Source organism: Aethalodelphis obliquidens, unplaced genomic scaffold, assembly GCF_003676395.1.
Source record: "Aethalodelphis obliquidens isolate GAN/ISIS:26980383/991018 unplaced genomic scaffold, ASM367639v1 scaffold25, whole genome shotgun sequence".
In the NCBI taxonomy this organism is placed as follows: domain Eukaryota; kingdom Metazoa; phylum Chordata; class Mammalia; order Artiodactyla; family Delphinidae; genus Aethalodelphis; species Aethalodelphis obliquidens.
The window spans coordinates 14247980-14267820 of NW_020837969.1; the positions used below are offsets into that span (position 1 = coordinate 14247980).

The 19841-nt window shown below is 42.5% G+C and overlaps 1 protein-coding gene across 4 annotated transcripts in view; it reads right to left on the bottom strand.

Moving 5' to 3' along the window:
* Positions 1-19841, bottom strand: part of FAT1 (FAT atypical cadherin 1) — a 117974-nt gene that overhangs the window by 10759 nt on the left and 87374 nt on the right. For all 4 annotated transcript variants that reach the window (XM_027122671.1, XM_027122668.1, XM_027122669.1 and 1 more), the window contains exons 10-22: positions 15685-19752; positions 14925-15121; positions 12272-12425; positions 11237-11470; positions 9794-10183; positions 8307-8521; positions 7909-8046; positions 5474-5617; positions 4746-4943; positions 3522-4323; positions 3248-3379; positions 1722-1879; positions 631-1093 (exon numbers count right to left, since the gene is read on the bottom strand). In XM_027122671.1, coding sequence (XP_026978472.1) covers positions 631-1093; positions 1722-1879; positions 3248-3379; positions 3522-4323; positions 4746-4943; positions 5474-5617; positions 7909-8046; positions 8307-8521; positions 9794-10183; positions 11237-11470; positions 12272-12425; positions 14925-15121; positions 15685-19752 — 7293 coding nt within the window. The remainder of the gene's footprint in view (positions 1-630; positions 1094-1721; positions 1880-3247; positions 3380-3521; positions 4324-4745; positions 4944-5473; positions 5618-7908; positions 8047-8306; positions 8522-9793; positions 10184-11236; positions 11471-12271; positions 12426-14924; positions 15122-15684; positions 19753-19841) is intronic.

The window sequence follows — 19841 nt, forward strand, 5'->3', positions numbered from 1 at the left end:
CAGTATATTCGTTTTTACTTTTAAGTTTAGGTGAAGATTTAGCTCTCCAAGACCTGTAAAAAACCTAGTAAAATTCCCATTCCCTCGGAGTAAAAAGTTGTCTAGTGCTGGTATCACCAAAACACAAAGAACTGAAGAGAAAACTCATAACCAGCTCTAGTTCACCATAATTTACGAGGGGTCCAAGGCCTTCTGGAAAACCACTTCTACTCCCACCTAGAGCGAGCAAGGCTAGCAGTCCCCTTGCTGGGCCACTGGATAAAAGGAGGCCTCAAGAAGAGCTACGTGGAACCAGTTCTAACCCCCAGGTCAGTGTCCGTGTGGCCGGAGAGGAGTTCAGGGTCAGCTGTGGCTTCCTGCGGCTGCTGGTGCAGAACGAGACGTGTTTGGAAACACGAAGCAGCGCGGCCGCAGCTCAGCGGGAGAGAAACTGTCCCCTCCAGCCGCTGCTGGGATGCATTCAAAATCTCACTCCGCTAGAGCATCATGTATGCTACTCAGATCCCATGCTGGCTGCAGGATCTGACAAAACTGATTGAATAAGAAGAGAAAGAGCAGAAATACAGGGGGAACTTCCCCTCAAGCGCATATGCGTGTAACGTTTAAAGAAGGCTCACGTGTGAAGCTTACCTCCAGTGGGTGAGGGGTGGCAGGCGCCTCCGTTCTGGCATGGGCTGCTCGAGCAGTCTTCCGTAGCTGTTAACAAGCACCCAGGAGACACGTCCACCGATTCTTCAATGTGTGCGTAGCTCCTTGGTTTGTTATTTAAAGGGAGTTCCTGCCCATTCAGATAAATGGAGTCCATACAACCCCTGAAACCACTGCCAATCTGGGGGCTTCTTCCATGCCGTGAGCCCTGCTGACGGATGTGGCCACCAAAAAACACATGGCTATCCAGGTTGAGGGTTTTCAGTGTCCCCGGGGCTGTGCCTGATGCGGTGTGGACTTGGTCTAGAACCAACCTGGCATAGTTTCCATTCACTTCAAGAGACACCGCATGCCACAGCCCATCGTTGACCTGGATGCTCTGGACAGAGACGATGCCTGGGCCGCTTCCACAGTCGAATTTGTACTGCAGCCTTCCGTTGTGGATCTATGACAGAAACAATCACTGTTCACGTTACTCTCATGGAGTCTTCATGCACAGTCTCAGATCATGTTTGGTGACTGAAGGAAGAAAGTAAGCCCTCGCGTTAAAGTACTACAGAACACACGCTCATTCATCGTACAGATAATAAAAATGGACCTTTCAAGGATATCAAATTTCAACCGCGTATCCTAAAGGCGTCGTGTAATAATGAGCTGTACCAAACAACAACCAAAAATAGCATCAGGTTTTATCAGAAGTCAAAAATGAATCATGCTAAAAAAAAAAGTAGGCAAGCTAATTATCACTTCAAGCATATGTGCGACCTTTCTATAAACTCCCTATAATATTACTAAGGTGTAATATCACTTAGAGTTTGAATGTTAACAGTCACAGGTACCTAAAAATGTTTGTAAAAAACAGAAGTAAATGTCTATGTCACCGCAGAGCAAAAAGAGCTTTTCATTCTACAAAACTTATGTGTAAGTATCAATGAACCATTTAAATGAATAACTCAACCATTTCATTTTGCTTATCTTATTCTTTTAAAAAAATGGACAATCTGAACATAATATGGAATTTATATTTTTAAAGTCTCCCACAATCTGAGGTACAAATATGCAAAAACGCTCACCTCCAAGATGCTGTAGTCAGTCCCGCGAGCGTACATGACAACCGCGTGGGTAGAGTATGTTCGCAGCCTCATGGTCAGTTTCATCTCTAACTTGTTTTCATTTTCCATTAGACGATATTTCACAAAGCTGTTTCCAGTAAATGTTACGGATGAACTCCCTGTGAATCACAAAGAGGAAAAAATAAATCAGAATCAAGTTTAAATATTTTTATAAGTGTGTCCCCACACTCCCGCCCTAATTCAAGTTTTGGATCTAAGATTATAACATTATAAAATGCAATGCAATGGGAAATGTCTACTTGTTTAATAAACAGCACAGCATAACTGGATTTCTATTTGGAGAGAATAAGTTAGACTACTGTATCACAGAGAAATGAATTCTAAGATAATAAAAGACCTAAATATGAAATGTCCATTATAAAATTATTAGAAAGCAGTTTAGGAAAATACATAGCCTGAAGGTGGTTTGGGAAACCTTCTCAAGCAAGACATAAAACAATTCCCATTCTACAAAAATGAAGAAAATAGTATCAATCCAGAGATTAAAATTGTTTTGTAAAATTAGGCAGAAGTGACAAAATAAAAATTAGACAAATCAAAAGATCAATAACATACAGACAGCGTTATGCAGATGTTTTCTGATCAAAATACACAAAGAGCTCCAGAGCTCCAGACATTAAAGATAAGAAACAAATAATCCAGATAATTACGCACATAACAGGAACGGGCCAGTCACAGAAGAGGAAGCGCTAACAGGCAATGAACAAATGAAAAGACTGCTTTCACAAGTAGCCAGAGAAATGGCAATTAAAATAATTAGATACCATTTCATGCTTATTAGATGGGGGGATCTGTTTTTTAATTGAAAACCTTCAATATTAGCAAAAGAACGGGGAATGAGACCTTCACACATGACTGGAAGAAATAGGCACTGGCACAGCTTTTGGGAAACTAACATAATGGTATACCTAAAAATTAAAAGTGTAGTTCACCTTTGACACAGGTAAGTCCCAGTTTTACAATCTACTGTACAGAAATGAAAGCACCAATATGTAAGGATACACGTTTAAGGATTCTTCTTGTAACACAGGAGAACATAAACTGAATCTCTACACGTAAGCACCATGTTGAATAAATGATGGTACAGCTGTGCTACAAAATGCTGTACAACTATTAACAAGCATTAGGACTTGGCAAGATGCTCATCACAGAGGAAAAGAGGACTGTGTTAGATGTAACCACTCCTCAGTTTCTTTAAAAAAAAAAAGATGTGAAAGGAAAAGGAAAATAAATCTGTACGTATGGGACTGTATGTTCATATGAGCTCTGATGAGAGAGGAAGAGCATCCTTCCTCCTCAGGAGGAGTTCAAGAGGAAGGAAAAGCTACTACTTTATTCGCCTCTATGTCTGACCTGTTATAATAAACATACTTTACAATACTTTTCAACTCCAATAAAGAAGAAAATAAGAAACTCTGAAAGTTACTTTTTTAAATACAAGTACTCTTAATTATTGAACCTCTCACCTGGGCACTGGCCAAACTTGCCACCTGGACAGACGCAGCTGTATGTCTCCTCTCTGGGATCAGTGACACATTCAGATCCTTCAGGGCACGGACTGTCTTCACATCCATGATGGACAAGTGGGCATTTTCCCCCTTTGTTTAAAAAAAAAAAAAAAAGGGCAGGGGGAAAGCTAATTAATAGGAATTTCAAGAGAACGATCTTTAACGTATAGCCTTCAAAGGTCGTACATGAAATGACCTGCACTGCCTACTTCCACGTGCGTATGTGTGTTACCTGTGCAGAGACACACAGCTGTCCTACGGTGGCGCGGGGTCACAAAGCTCAGTCTGGCCGTGCTATGCGTTGACATCGCACTTTCATCCACGGACACCTTTTCATCGCAGAATCTCCAGGGGCAATCCAGCCCTGCACAGAGCTTCTGGAACACATCCAATATCCTCACACCACTGATCTCCTCAATATCCGTCACGGAAGAATTAATCTTGTGCAGAAGTTGTTTTGGTGAGACCTGGGCGCTACCTGATCTCTCTACAAAAAGCAAGATGTCCAGGTGCGGATGAGGCTCCGAGGGCTGCAAGCTAACGATCTGAATGTCACTCCTCCTCACACCCAGGATGTTCCGCAAAGCTCGCTGGAAGTTGCGCCAATAGTCCCCAACGAACTCTTCCGGGGTGAGGTTGGCAAAGCGGACGGCCACGGTCTGGTTCAACATCTCCTGCGTCACTTGTCTGATGTGCACCGTGACATCAGCCGCGGTGGTAAATTTCCCATCCGTTACGCTGACATTGAGGAGGTACTGCCCTACGTCCAGCTTCTTGTGGGCTATCAGCTTGCCCCCCGTGCTGGAGACAGAGAAGAGGCTGCCCATTTGGGGATCGAGGCTGTAGGTTAACGTGTCATACACGTCTTGGTCCGTCGCGTGGATCTTCCCGATGACACCACCTGAGTACTCCTCTCCAAAAGCAGTAATGAAAATCTCTAGTGGCAAAATTGCAGGAGGATAGATGCTCTCTTCAATGACTCTGATGTCAATGTATGTCAAAGATGACAACTGAGGCTTTCCGTTATCTGCCACCTACGAGAAAAGGGAAAAAAAAAAAAAATCACCTTCACCTATGTCGTCGTTTACAACTTAATAAAAATATATTTACATTGTTCAAGTTCTAAAATATTACCAATTGTTAGATATTAGTTCTCCACATGAGAAGTATTATCAAGGGACAGGATAAATACTTCTTTCTAGCCCTTTCACTAATTTACGTTGAAATTTAGCTCTACCAACGTCTATGACAAAGTAACCAAATGAATAAATAAGCCCCCACGAAGTGCCATGGGATAAAAATGAAGGTCTGACTAAAAAACCAGAAAAAGACTATAATTCTAATTCAGTTTTGTCTTCTCATGCAATGCAAGCTGTTTATACAGGACAAGATAACCACCAAAGCAGCTCTTCTCCATATGAGTCCACAACAAAATCAGAAAGACAGACTTCAATACCTTAATGTGCAGTAAGTAATGATCGTTCACTTTCCTATTTATGGCAGCTGCCGTCAGGAGGGCTCCCTGCTGGTTGACTTCAAATGCCCCCTCCTTGTTTCCACTCACAATGCTGAAGAAGAAGGGAGGGCCATTGTGGGAGGAGTCCCTGTCCGTCACTGCCAGCTGCAGCACGCTGAACCCCACGGGCTTATTTTCCTGCAAGAGTAAGAGAACCACACAACTTTCAACAAAACCCCGTATCATATGCACGTTTTCTGTAATATGAAATTTACAGAAAAGAGAGACACTGCCGCTCCATGTGGAAGGAGGAGAGAGGAGGGGTGGTGGTGATGGGAAGGAGGGGGCTGGAGGGGAGGGGGCACGTGAGGAGAAAGGTGTGGGGGGAGTGAGGGAGGGGTGCCGGAAGGGGTGAGGGAGGGGAGGTGTTTGGAGGAGGAGTGGCAGGGAGGAGGGAGGGTAAGGGGCAAGGAGGAAACGCAAGGGCAGAAGGTAAGGTTAACAATCAAGCTGGCGAGAATATCTTAAAAATCAAAGCACAGGGAGAGATGACGGCATCTTGGAAATGCTCATCTTTTAGTATTGGTGGAGACCCCTGTAACGTCACTGTTCCCATTTTTCTCAAAAGTAGTCTTTGGAAAAGGAAGATATTTCAAACGAATCACTGAGGCCAGAAAAGAGCTTATTTCAACAGGGGTGCGTTCAGTGAGGCTTGGGCCCGGGATCACCTGGATGATCAGGCTGTAGTTTCCTCTGGAGAAGACGGGAGCGTTGTCGTTGACATCAGACACGTCTATGTTCACAGTGGTCGTGGTGACTCTGGGTGGACTGCCGTTGTCCGAGGCCTGCACGGTGAGCGTGTAACCCGAAATCTTTTCGGGGAAAAGATAAAGAGAATCATGTCCATTTCCACAAGGCCCAAGCGCAGGGTTCAGCCTGAAGCGTACTTCTGATTACTGGAGGGGCGGATCCGAGGGCCTGCCATTCCCCGTGTCCTGCAGGCGGGCAATTCCCTAGCTTACAAATAACTGATCTGAAAAATGTAATGTATCTGCTCGACAGAAAAAGTTACTAATAGGGATGAGAATCTCCAACGCTTCTCAGAAACGTACTTGTTCCGTTAAACTGTTCTAACTTTGAAAACCTGCAGATCTATTAACAGAAATTAAGACAGAAAAGTAATACAAATGATGAGAGAAAACGTCACATATGTCGAAGGCTGTTGCTTTACTAGTGGCGGGGAAGGCAACTTTCCCTCCGGCCCCAGTGTGACTCTGAGCCAGAAGCAGGCAGACAGCAAGCTGCCTCCCACCCTCGAGGGCTCACTCGTTCTCAACACTCCGCTCACCCTCCCCGCATCCATGTCACTCTTGGATTGTAATCAACTGTCTAAATCTCCCAAGATCCTCTCTTCGGGAACTTCCTACAAAAGAAGGTGAGTTAAGTGAGGTGGCCTCTCTTCCAGGACAGTTTCTTTAAAGCTCTCTCTTCCAGAATGAGCAGTGAAGAGGCCAAGAAGCTGGCTAACCCCAGAGGACGTGCTGCAGAGTGTCAGTCCTGAAAGACGCTCCAACAAAAAGAGGACGACGTAGCTTGGCAGACTCTCTTTTGCCATCTCCCAATGGACGTGAGTATACTAAAGGATCTGAGAAGTGTTTCAGTCAAAAATACTAAGTTTTGTTCTGCCCAGCAGTACTGCAATCCTAAGCATAACAGTCATGCTTCCTAAACTCTGGGAAAGTCCCCGCTCAAAAATAACAGGTCAGAAAAGGAATTAAAGAATGGACTTTGATGAAATATCTCAGCACTATCTCCCCAAATTCTCTAATCTTGGATTTACCCACTACTCTTCTGAAATTGCAGTCTTTATTATCATCGATGCCCTTCCAATTCCCCAAACCAAGGCTCTTTCACTTCTCCTTCACTTCATTACCTCTGAGGCAGCTCCCCTCCTGTCTGTGAGAGCACATGACTAAGTGGATGGATGGATGGATGGATGGATGGATGGATGGATGGATGGATGGATGGATGGACGGACGGACGGACGGACGGACGGACGGATGAGGGGAGGGAGGGCTTGCCTCTCTCCTTATTCACTCACTTTTATCTCAATACCTCAGATCACTTCCATAATCATCTTCAGAGGCATGAACCATAGCTGTATTTCCAGCTTTCAAGTCTCTTAAGTTTGACTAAAATCTCTAAATGCTGGCTGAATAATTTTACTTGAATACGCCACTTTCCTCTACAAATCAGCATCTTGAAAACCACGTTCAAGCACCTCTCCCAGTGCTGAGTTTACGTCCTGTGGCCTCCTACTCGCCTTTAATGGCACCACCCAGTCACAGCAAGACTGAAACGCATCGAGTCCTCTGCCACCTCTGCTTTCTCTGGAGGGCCATAGCTGAGCTCCGTGGACCCTAGTTTTTCCTCTACAAAGTTTCCGCACTTGTCTCGTCATTGCTACTTTCCCAGTTTGGGCTCTTGTTGTTTCATAACTGATGAACTGTCACTGTCCCTCCCACCTCTGGGATAACACTTAGACCTGCTGTAGGACTGGTCTTCAGCAACCACCTCCTGTGCTGTTACACCTGGGCTCACAGCATCGGTAACCACCTAATGCCTGCAGTGCCAGCCTGAACCTACGATCCTGGTTTTGTCTGTGGCCTGTCATCTGTTCCTAAAACTCTTCATCTATCTCTCCTCCCTCACCTGTTTGTACGATCACTCTACTCCAACACAACTGAACAGAATCACCTAAAGACACCCCACGTCTCTTCCTTCCTTCATCCTTGTTCCCCCGGTTCCTCACAGGGAATTCCCTCCTCTCAACACTATGTTTTCCTGAATCTCTGCTATTATTTAAAACCCAGCTTCTAGCTCCATGAAGCGTCTCAAAACACTGGTGCCAACAGTAACTTGGTCCTGAATACAAACTCTTATTATCCAACCTTCACATGACTATGAAACACATCACATATTCTGGAGATCTTCATACTACAACTGCTTTTCAAGTATTTATATCTTGCTTGTCACTTACTGAGAACAAGGCTGGTTCTACCCTTTTAACACTTCCCAAACTGTAGGCAGAGGCGAACACAAGGCACTTCCGTCTACTGATCTGATAATCTGTAAACAATCTACGTCAGATTTTTCCACTTACTGTTTCCCGGTCTAGAAGTTTGGTCACTTTCACTTCTCCCCTGGCAGGGTCGATTGTAAATGGACTTCCCTGATTGCCGTCTATAATTGAATAGCGGATGTGGCTGTTTGAAGGTCCGTCGGCATCATCTGCCATAACCTAGAAAATATCACACTCCGGTTTAGGAGACAGATGAGGGAGGGACAGAAATCGACTAAGCAAATGTCTGATATCAACAGCTAGTTTGTGTTAAGGCAATCACTTATAATAGAGTCAGTAACTAAAGAGGCTAGCAAAAGACATTTCCCTATCTTCAAATTATCAATATTTTCAAGGAAGGCCACTACAAAAACTGGATCAGTCTCACTAAAAGTTCTTGCACAGACCCAGAAGAAGGCTGTAGGGGAAGAGGTACGCACTGTAATGACAGACTGTTCAAGAACAGCATCTTCACTGATCACTGCCGTGTAGGTGTCTTGGCTGAACACTGGGGTGTTGTCATTGATGTCTGTTACGTTGATGTTCACAGTGGCAACATCACTCAGTGAAGGTGTGCCCCCATCAGTGGCTTCTACCGTCAGGTAATACTCATGAGAGCTTTCATAGTCCAGATTCTCAATGATAAATATGGCCCCTGAACAGAAAATCAAAATTACTTTCCAGTGCTTTAAAATGCCACCACATTCTCCTCCTATGACTAAAATTTTCAGTTTAATAGTTTACTTACCATTTATGTATGGTTTCTAATTTCTTAATTCAACAATTAAAACATGAATTTGCCCATCCTTGGAACCTTATTTATTTCTCTTAATTACTTTCCTGATACTCTTTGTGATATGTGAATTGCTTTCCTAGTCAGTACTCCTTATGTCTCCCTGCTATAAAAATGATAACATTTCTTATCTCTTTTCAATGATAGTTTACTACAGACTTTAATGAAATAGAAAACACAAAAATTCTGTTCTTTGGCTTTTCGTTTCCTTTTCCTTCTCATACTTTCTCTTTTACAGAAATGTACATCCTTTTAAAAAATCTCCAGAATAACTATTTATATCCCGTCATTTTTTAAAAATCCCTTTTTGATTTAATAATTCCTTTAACGTCTTTCCTTTTAACTTCCTTATAGTCTACCCTACATAAAGAGCCCTAAAAGTAACAATTTTATGATATGTGCTAAAAATACATTTTAAAACAGCATCATCACACACCTACCCTTCAGCTGAAAGCCACATACAATTAAATACAGTTGGAATGGAGCAATTTTTTACAGAGCAATTTACTTACACCTATTTTAGATGACAGATTAACAAGACTACAAAAGGTATTTATGCAGCCAGAGTCAATAGCGCCAATGACTTCTGACCTTGTTGGCGGTCACTCAGTAAGTGACTCGGTCCAAATACTTTGACGGTTGTCTATAACTAGCGTAATGAAGAGATCAATTTAATGAATTATCAGATGTCCCCTACTGAAACTAAGATCAAAGAGGTCGAAACTGCTGTTTCACCTGGGAAGCTACTTCACATGAGATCCACGTGGGCCATCAAAAGGAGTCGTTCTGCAAAATCTTCTACCATCTTCAATTCTTTACCTTTACTGATTTATGACACCTTATATTTTTACTAAATTACTAGAGTATGATGCTTTAATTTTCTATTTAAAGTTAATTTGCTTATAGTTATAATGGATAAGCCAGAAATGTATTTTATTATGTAGAACTATAGTTTAAAGCCTTCTAAACAACTCTGAATCCCACTTATGATAACAACACAAAGAAAACTTGGGTCTTCTCTTTTAGAATATCTATTGACAATGTATGACCTGTTTTTGTACCAGGTGAAGTGCTGAGCAATCTAGCCGTTTTTTGCAGAATAAAGGGCTTCCTCTCGTTTGCATGGCAAGTTACCTGTTTTAGAATCTATGCTGAATTTCCCATGTTCGTTTCCACTTATTATCGAGTAGGTGATTTCTGCATTTGCTTCAATGTCCCTACTTGCTGCATACACTTGAAGAACTTCTGTTCCAATGAGAACATCCTCAGACACTGTGGCACCATATTCACGGTATTCAAACACGGGTGGGTTGTCATTTATATCCAAAACGGATACAACAACAGTGCCGGTAGCTGTCAACCTTCTTGGCAAACCATGATCTACAGCTTTCAAAGTTAGAGTATATACTGCCTGTAGTTCTCTATCCAAAGGCTTTTCTAACTGAATGATTCCAGATAATTCATTAATGGAGAACTGTCCATCAGCAGAGTTAATCAGTGAGTAGGATACCTTCCGATTCAGTCCTGTCAAGACATGACATCACGTCAGAATGTTTTATTTCAAGAAACGTAAACAAATTATTTTTTTTAAATCCAGCATACATATGAAAACGGGAAAATGCCAATATACATTATTTTAAAATTCTTATGACTATGACCTTAAAAATGTAAACTTTAAAATGAGCAATTTGTTGAGTTAAAACAAATATAATTTCATAGTTATCTGGCTTTTTCAGACTACGTTATACAGGAACTTATGCTCTAACAGCCAGCAGATCTATAAAAATAAAGCCTATTTGTTATTTAGCTTCAGTAACAAAAATTTATTTGAAAAGTAACATTTTTGGTATTCTTCTGATTCTTCAGTGTTAGAATGACTGAAGAAGTTATTTTTATTCTCTGCTATCAAAATATACCTTAGAGTCTTATTTTCTCTATAAAAAATTGGAAAGGTCTGTAAAACTATAACAATATATCGTTTTCTTCTGTTATGTTCCTATGATACTAAATCTCTTTGTCACTAATGCTTTATTCACAAAAAATAACACTTCACTAATTAATTCAATGGGACATAAAGATCAGTTTATCTCATCACTAAGCAGAATTTTAGGGGTACCACAGATACTTTACAACAGTAAGTTCACTGGGCACAATTTTGAGACTTCAAATATTCATTAAAAATGAGTTCATTGGGCTTCCCTGGTGGCGCGGTGGTTGAGAGTCCGCCTGCCAATGCAGGGGACATGGGTTCGTGCCCCGGTCCGGGAGGATCCCACATGCCGCGGAGCGGCTGGGCCCGTGAGCCATGGCCGCTGGGCCTGCGCTCCGCAACGGGAGAGGCCACATCAGTGACGGGCCCGCGTATCGCAAAAAAAAAAAAGAATTTCTTATTCTGAAGATTTCATTCCATTTTTAATGCTAACACGATTTTTAACGGTAGCATGACAATGGTGAGTTATTCAACATGCATGAGGTAGGGGTCATCAGAGGGGCTGAATGTGGAACAGTGCTGTAAAATAGGCTCCTCCTCAGGTAACAGTGCATAGTCTGAAGGCAAAAGCATCACTTGGGCGATACCTGCATCCACATCCGTGGCCTGTACCCTTGTCAGGAGCGTGCCAGGCTCTGTGTTTTCAAACACGGTGATGGTGTAAGGATCGGCAGAGAATTCGGGGGCGTTATCATTCACATCCTCTAACGTGAGCACAATATCAGCTTGACAGAATCTTCCCCCTCCATCCGTGGCCTTGACCAGCAGATTATAGGTTGCCTGGTCCTCGCGGTCAAGGGGGGCTAATGTTTTCAGTTCACCTAAAGACAAAAATAAATGGGCTCACTTGAAATTTAAGATGTGACTGCAAGAGCACATCTTTCTTCCCCTTTTCTCTTACATTGAGAAAATCTGAATAACAGCCTTCCTCTGGAGAACAATTTTATTAGTGACAGAGTCAGCAGCTGTGGGAGCCCTCAGAGCTGGAGGGTTTCAAACCCTGCCAGGTGCTAGCTCTAAGCCTCAAAGCTCTCCAGGTCAGGACCTCTGGCATTATATACGATGCCCAAAAGCAAAAGAGCTGCCAATTTACCAAATTGAAAACATTTTTAAATTGACTCAAAAATTAGATTCACATGTTTATCATTAATTTGGGGGGAGCTTAATAGAAAACTGTTACTTGACCCCCAATTTTAACAAAATACAAATTGAAAGAGAAAGTCCTAGAGGTTTAAAGTAAAACACCACTCATCATTTTAATGAATACACTAAATTATAAATGTATGGTCACAAATTCAAGAAAACAAACTATATGTAAAATGGATAAAGCAGAAAGTTTGAGATATACTTTAACTTCTGAGTTTTTTTTTTTTTAAAAGGTGATATAAAAAAACATAAATTTTAAATCCTCGGTTCAAGTAGGTGATTGTTGCTGTTTTTTATCTCACCTCAAATTTTACACATTGAATTGCTGTTTGCATTTCTAAAAGATGCCATTTTTGTAGCAGGAGAGTAAATTTTACAAGAACAAACTGTCATTTCAAATTTTCCGTGTGATCCAAAACCACCCACACGTGACTTTGCTGGAACACAATTAGTTTTGCCCCAAACTCTACCTTTACCTGTGTCTGGATTTAGTTTGAATTTTTCTGCACCTGGACCAAATAATGTGTAAGTAATTTCGGCATTGGAACGGATATCTGCATCTGTAGCAGAGACCTGCATGATCAATTTCCCAGGAAAGGCATCTTCTGGAATCGTGTCGGAATATAAAGTCTACAAAGATTTTAAACAATACTGTTAACATAAAACATTAAAAAGTAACATGACTGCCAAGGGAGTAACAGAAATCATTTAACTTTGGTCACAGAACACATGGGAAATGACTAAAACTAAAATCCAAGGAGCTTTCAAAACTATTTTTCTTACAAAACATTTAAAACAGAGATGATTCATATAACAGTTAACAACCCCATACGCTGAAAGAGTCTGACCTGACATTTAACCTACAGAATTCTGAACACTTTGTCTTTGATTTGGTTTCATATTTAATTTAATTTAAATTCTTATGAGAAAATACACATAACACTCCATTTTTACCTAAAAATTAGAGAGAATACAAGCCTGATACATTACGTCTTATTTCCAACACAGGAATTTATTGTTTGCAATCACTGTTAAAACACCACCAAGTAACTGCATTTGGGAGAGAAGTGAGCCTCATGACACAGGAGAAAACAAAGGTTATCCAAGGCCACCTGGGAGGGGGGCAAGTGATGCTCAGGCCAGGGCTCTCTTCTGCCCTGCTCCACCCCGTCTCTCTTCAAATCTGACCTGATTCTCAAACACAGTGAACGGTTGTTTTCCAGTTCTAAATATTTAGAAATCCATGTCGTAAACCAAAACATAAGACAAACGGATAAGACGTTGTTAAATTTATTTTCTTAATATGAGCTCAATTTTAGGTGAACTATGACTCATGAAACAGGATATTTTGTAATACTGATGATTCCGAATGATCTAGTGTCCTAATTAATACCAAAGGTGAAAGGAGAAGTGTTGAAAAACAGCAAAACACACACATTTAGTTTCTATAAGATACATACACAGGCACGCACACACAGAATCCTCCTTCCATAAACCACTGTCACCAAAACCATGGATTGGAATGAACTCCTCACCCCTCAGAAGTCCCGCTCTCCCCCCAGCTGAATTATTCGTATCCATTTCCCGGAGAGCTCTGCCCCTCTGCCTGTCCAGCTACACACAGCTCATGCCCACTGCGGTGCTCTCCACCTCCCCGCCCCCTTCCAAGTCACCTGCTCCCTGACCCAGCCTTCCCTTTACCTACCACACTCTTCTTCCTACTTTTTACTCCCAACTTTCGTCACTGCCCAGATCTATCTCCTTTTTAACACACACCCTTTAATCTCCTGAAACCAGGTGTCCACCCACATCACCGCACTGGGACCACCATCTCCAAGCCAGTCACAGAACCCAATGGTCTGTTTCACTCAGTCCGCTTTTTATCTCTGTCACACCTCTGCTGGCCATCCCGCCTCCTAAAAGTTCTCCCCTCCTTTGCTCTCAACTACACTGTGCTGGTATCTGCGCTCTCTTCCTTCCGCCTTCTTTCTCTCTAGGGGGATACCTGTCTCTACTCTTTCCCTCCTTGCTATTATCCTCTCAAGCGAATGCAGTTAGCAGTTATCCACCCGAGCTGCCAAGTTCACACACCCATCCTCCATCTCGCTAACTCTAAACGACTATAAAAACACATTCAACTGAATGTCCCGTGATCTTAAACTCAACAAATCTGAAGTGGAATTCAGCATGCTTCCTCTAAAACCAATTCCCGCTCCAGGCTCATCTGTGGTCTTTCTCCCAAACACTCCTGTAGGAAACCTAAAGTCAACCTTGACTTAACTAACATGCTTGTCGCGATGTCATGGCCAGGCAGGACCAAGTGCCACTGGTTTTCCCGTTACAGCATCTTTCATCCTTCCGTTCCCTGTGCCTCACTCCACTGCCTGTTATCCCCACTTTCACACTTCCTCAGCTAAATGGAAACAATGCTACCAGACTCAGCTTCTCTCAGGAACTCCTGGAGTACGCCATCTCCACCTTTCACGTAAGGAAGGATTCGTGGAGTCCCAGCTCCCTGGAACGCCCTCCATAGCCCCTCTCACCCAGTTTACCCTCCGGCCCCAATGCCCTTCCGTTTCCACTCTTGGCGATCTCATCACCACCTCCCAAAGGCTGAGCTTTTCCTCATCCTCCAGTTCCGGGGACAACTCCCGCCCTCACTGAGCAACCTCAGGTGGCGCAGCTCTTCCTTGGTGTGCATTTTGTCCTCATGTTAAACGGTGGGCTCCACAGGGGCAGAAGCCACACGCTTCACCTCTGGGTTCCCCTAGCGTGTACAAGAGCAAGGGCCCAAAATACGGTCTCTTGGTGCAGAACAGAGCTACCTCACCACCAAATGAAGGGAATCTTTTCATGAAAACGTAACAGAGCAATGCTTATATACAACTGTAATCCTGTCAGCAATTCACAGTATTTTGAACTAGGTTTTTAAGCTATTTAGCATCCCCCAAAAGTAGTTCTGAAGCTAATGCAACTCTTGCCCCATTTAACCCTCACCTCGACTTAAACATTAAGAGATTACAACATGAAACACATTTGAATTACTCTACAGCACCACGTGACAGTCCTTCTGAAAGGTTTAAGAAAGAAATCTGAATTCATAATATATAGACTTAAAGAGCATCCTACCTTTTCACAAATGGGACTGTTGTCGTTTGCATCAAGGACTTTGACTTCAACTATAGCTTTTGATGAGAAGGTCCCATCAGTTGCTGTGATAGTCAGAAGATAATTGTCCCTTTTTTCCCTATCTAGAGGTTTCTTCACATAGACCTTCCATTCATTCTGTATATTTTCAATAGCAAACTGCCCCAAAGGATCCCCTCCTATTAAATCAATGGAAGGAGATGACAGTCAAATTTGTTGAAATAAAAAAAGGAATAACAGGAGAAATAAATTGTACAAAAGATATATAATATTATGATTCAAAAGAATTAAGTTTTAAAGAAAGTAATTGCACTTAAATTTATTTTATTAGCTTTCCCATTCACTAACCCCTCCCACCCAAAACCCTCAAAAAACCCAAACAACAAAGAAAGCAGCACTAAAATGTGTATTTAAACGCAGCATTAAGCCAAATAAAATTTCAAGACGATCAGTAAACATTTTAGCCTATACTGAAACCATAGATTTTTAAAATTATAATATCTTTTTTATACAGTGTATAAAGATCAACAGAATGAATCATCAAAATCAGCCTAATGAAACAACTACTGGCTTTGCTCAGGCAAAGAACTTGAAACATAGCTTAACAGATGTTATTTCTACTTATTTTAGATATACTAAAATCGTCCCTTCAACTCTCAATTTCCATAAAATACATATCTCAGAATTTATACTTCTAATACAACTTAATTTTAAATTAAACCATTCGCTTTAAACACGTTACCTGTTATGTAATATGTAACTTGTCTGTTGATCTCTTCAGAATCAGCATCCGTGGTACTCAGGATGGCAATTACGCCCCCTGGTGGATCATCTTCACTCACAGTCCCTTTATAAATCTCTGCTGTGAACCGTGGGGGACTATCGTTGACATCGGCGACAGTAACATCCACAATGGCTGTGGAGGAGAGCTGAACCTTTTCACCATGATCTGATGCAACCACCTTAATCTGATAACTGTCTCTCTCTTCGTGGTCAAGTTCCTTTAGGGTTGTAATCCATCCTGTTTCCATGTTAATGGTGAAAGATTCGATGACTTCTACACTTTGTGACTGATCTAGACTATACATAACTTGGCCATTGGTTCCTGAATCTAGATCAGACGCCCTGATCTGGATGACTCTGCTTCCCCCTGGCAGGTTTTCAACAGTAAATGCCTCATATGGACTAGACTCCAAGACAGGGCTGTTATCATTTGCATCTTTCACTTGGATACTAACATCTACAGAAGCCACCACCTCATAGTCATCGTGAGTGCACCTGGCAAGTACGGAAAACTGGTACCACTTAGTTGTCTCATGGTCCAGACCCTTCTCCAGTTTCAGTCTCCCACTCTGTCTGTCGATCACAAAGAACTCATCTCTGTTGCTCTCTGGAGTATTCCCTTTGACTAGGCTGTAAAGGACAGTCTCGCTATGCTCTGCTCGAATGAGATCTATTTCTGTTCCAATAGGAACGTCTTCCGAAACTGTATAGGTGTAAAATGGTTCTGAAAACCTTGGAAGCCGCATTTCTGGTGGAAGTACCTTAACGTAGACGGGAACAACAGATTCTTTGGGTGGAGACCCATTATCCACAGCTCTGACAAAGAAAGTGAAGACCTCGTTTTCCAAGCCAATTAAGCTTTCTTTTGTAGTTATTATGCCAGACAGTCTGTTAATTTCCAAATTCTCTTTAACGCCTTCAGAATCTGCTTCAATGGCATAGGTGATGTCGGCATTGGATCCCTCATCAGCGTCACTGGCAAGGACTTTGATGACCGACGTCCCTTTGGGAGCACTGGATCCAACATTCACCTCAAACTTGGTTGCTCGAAACTGTGGTGCATTATCGTTGTCATCTGTAAGGATGACGTTAATGGTGCAGAAAGCAACTTTTCCACCAGTGTCCTTGGCCATGAAACGAACTGGGATTACTTTTTCCACTGGGGTTTCTCGATCAAGTTTTTCTAAAGTAAAGATCTGTCCTCTCTCATTTGTGTAAAACCTGTCTTTGGCAAAGTCATTTACAATATGGTAGGTAACGTGACCGTAAATACCCGAATCCCCATCAGTTGCTTTAACCTCGGTCACCAGGGTGTGCAAGGGAGCATTTTCAGCAAGCTCCACTTCATATTCGTTCTGAAGAAAAATGGGACTGTGCAAATTGCCTCCAATCACGCTCACATGAACCTGAGCTGAACTCCTAAAAACTCCGTCAGACACAGAAACCTGAAGGGTGTACGATGGCTTCAGGGCGTGCCGGCGCAGGTTGGAGAGCGTGATGATCCCCGTCCTGCTGTCAATGACAAAATTCTTATGATCATTGCCGGACAGAATGGAATATTCCAACTTGTCTATGTCTGAACTGTCCGCATCATAGGCTTTGACACAGGTCACAAAATGCCCATGGGCAGCGTGCTCGCTAATTCTGGCTTCATAAATCTGTTGGTCAAATAGTGGTGGGTGATCGTTGAGGTCGGTGACATCCACTGTGACAACCACTTCGCTGCTCAGAGGAGGCATGCCGCCATCAACAGCCCTTACAAAAATCTTGTGCTGCTGGAACTGCTCAAAATCCAAAGTCCTAACCAGGGAAATGAGGCCAGTGCTGCTGTCTATGTGAAAATGATCATGACTCTTGCTATGATTCCCAAACATATGGTATGAAATCCCTCTGTTTGGTTCTGAGTCAGAATCTGTTGCTCTGACTTGAACCACGGATGTGCCAATTACAGATGCCTCGGACAGGGTGGTGGCATAGGACTGCTGGGCAAACACGGGAGGGTTGTCGTTGACGTCTTCCACGATTACGTCCACAAAGACCTCGGCGTGAGCACCGGTCAAGGAGTCAGTCGCTCGGATGCTCAGTTTATATGCTGGGTGGGACTCAAAGTCCAGAGGCGCTACGACATTGATAACTCCGGTGTTGAAGTTAATAGTAAACTGGCTGAAAGGATCGCCATCTGTGATGCTATAGAACACTTTCAAGCCCTCTGGACTGTTGGCTTGTACGTGGACAACGGGGCTGTGCATCTGGACGTTCTCTGGAATCTCGGCGCTGTAGAAAGGCTTTTCAAACACAGGCATGGCTTTGTTCATAACGGTGATGGGAACCATGACTTCAGCCGAAAAAGCTGGGTTTCCTCCATCTTTTGCAACCACTGTGACAAGATATTCTTTATTTAAGGTGTCAGGTTCAAACTGTTTTTTCAGTGAAATCTCCCCTGAGGCTCCAATTTGGAAGTGTTCGTGGTGTTCCTTGAGGTAGTAGTGCACTTCCCCGTTCCTGCCGCCGTCTCTGTCGATGGCTGTCACGTAGCGAATAACATGGCCCACGGCGGTATCTACTTTAACGACGGCGTAGTAAGGCAGGTTGACAAACACCGGTGCATTATCATTCTGGTCTTCGACGATGACCTTTACAATGACACGGGCCACCGCTGAAGGCTTGCGTTCTTGTGTCACTTCCACTACCACATCAAAGGTCTCCTGCTGTTCCCGATCAAACGGTATGCCAGTGGTCGACAGAACTCCGGACGTGCGGCTGATTCTGAATCTGCGATCTGGGTTGAGGATGTGATAAAACAGGGGCTCGTTGATTGGATTCCCGATAGCAGTTATGACAGCTAATCTTCTGGCTTCAGTAGAATTCTCTTTCACTACCACAGAGTAGAAATCTTGGGTAAACTTCAGCTGACTTTCTTTGCTTTCTTTCACGTTAATTTTCACAGAGGTTAAGCTTGCAAATCTGCCATCAGAGGCCCTGACAGTTAACTCATAGCGGCTCCTCAACTGAGTTGTGTTTTGTACAGTTATAGTACCAGTCTTGTGGTCCATTAAGAACTTCTCCCCGATGTTGCCTTCGGTGATGGAGTATATTAACTGTGACAGTGCGCTTGAATCAGCATCTGTAGCATTTACTGTAATGACCTTGACTCCTTTGTATGTTGGCAACAAAAGAGATGCTTCATACAATGATGTGGAGAACACAGGAGGGCAGTCATTAATGTCAATAACATGGATAGTCACGTTGGCTGCATATTCAGCAAATAAACATGGTGTTCCCATGTCATGAACTTGTACAGTGAAGTGAAAAGTACTTGTTTGTTCATAGTCCAAACTTAGTACTGTGTGAATAGCACCAGTGCTGGAATCAACAGTAAAATATTTGTGTATAGCTGGTTCAACAATGTGATAAACAAGCAAAGCATTTGATTCTTTATCAGCATCAGTGGCTCGAATAACCAATGGGACATTCCTGTCTGTTAGGACCACACTGTGAATTGAAGCTGATTCGCTAATGAGCCCCGTATATTCTGCCTGCGTAAAAACTGGCAAGTTGTCATTTTCATCCTGCAGATGCACTAGAACGGTTGTATTCGTAGACAAACCAGCCATGTTAGTTCCTTGTATTGTCAATGTATAAATGGGCAAAGTTTCAAAATCCAAAGCTTTCTGAGTGATGATACTTCCGGAATGGGGATTAATATCAAAGGCATCAGCTATATTTCCATCTTTTATTTCATATACCACGGATGACTGACTATGGGCTGTAACCATTCCGACGAAACTCCCAATGCTGATAGTTTCACTAATTTCAACAGAATACTCTTTTGATGTAAACTTGGGAGAGGCGTTGTCAGAGATGGTGACAAAGATACACACAGAAGTGATTTCACTCATTGGTGGGTTGCCTTTATCTATAGCTTTTACCATTAAGTCATATTCCACTTGGTTACTTCGATCTAATTCTTTGGCAGTTTTTATAGAGCCCAAGATGGGATCAATTGTAAAAGAATTTCCAATGTTTCCTGGGAGGAGAGAAAAAAGCATGTTAGAGAAAAATACAAGGACCTATCAATATTCGAATGGAACTTGTTTTATTCAATTTGTCTCATTT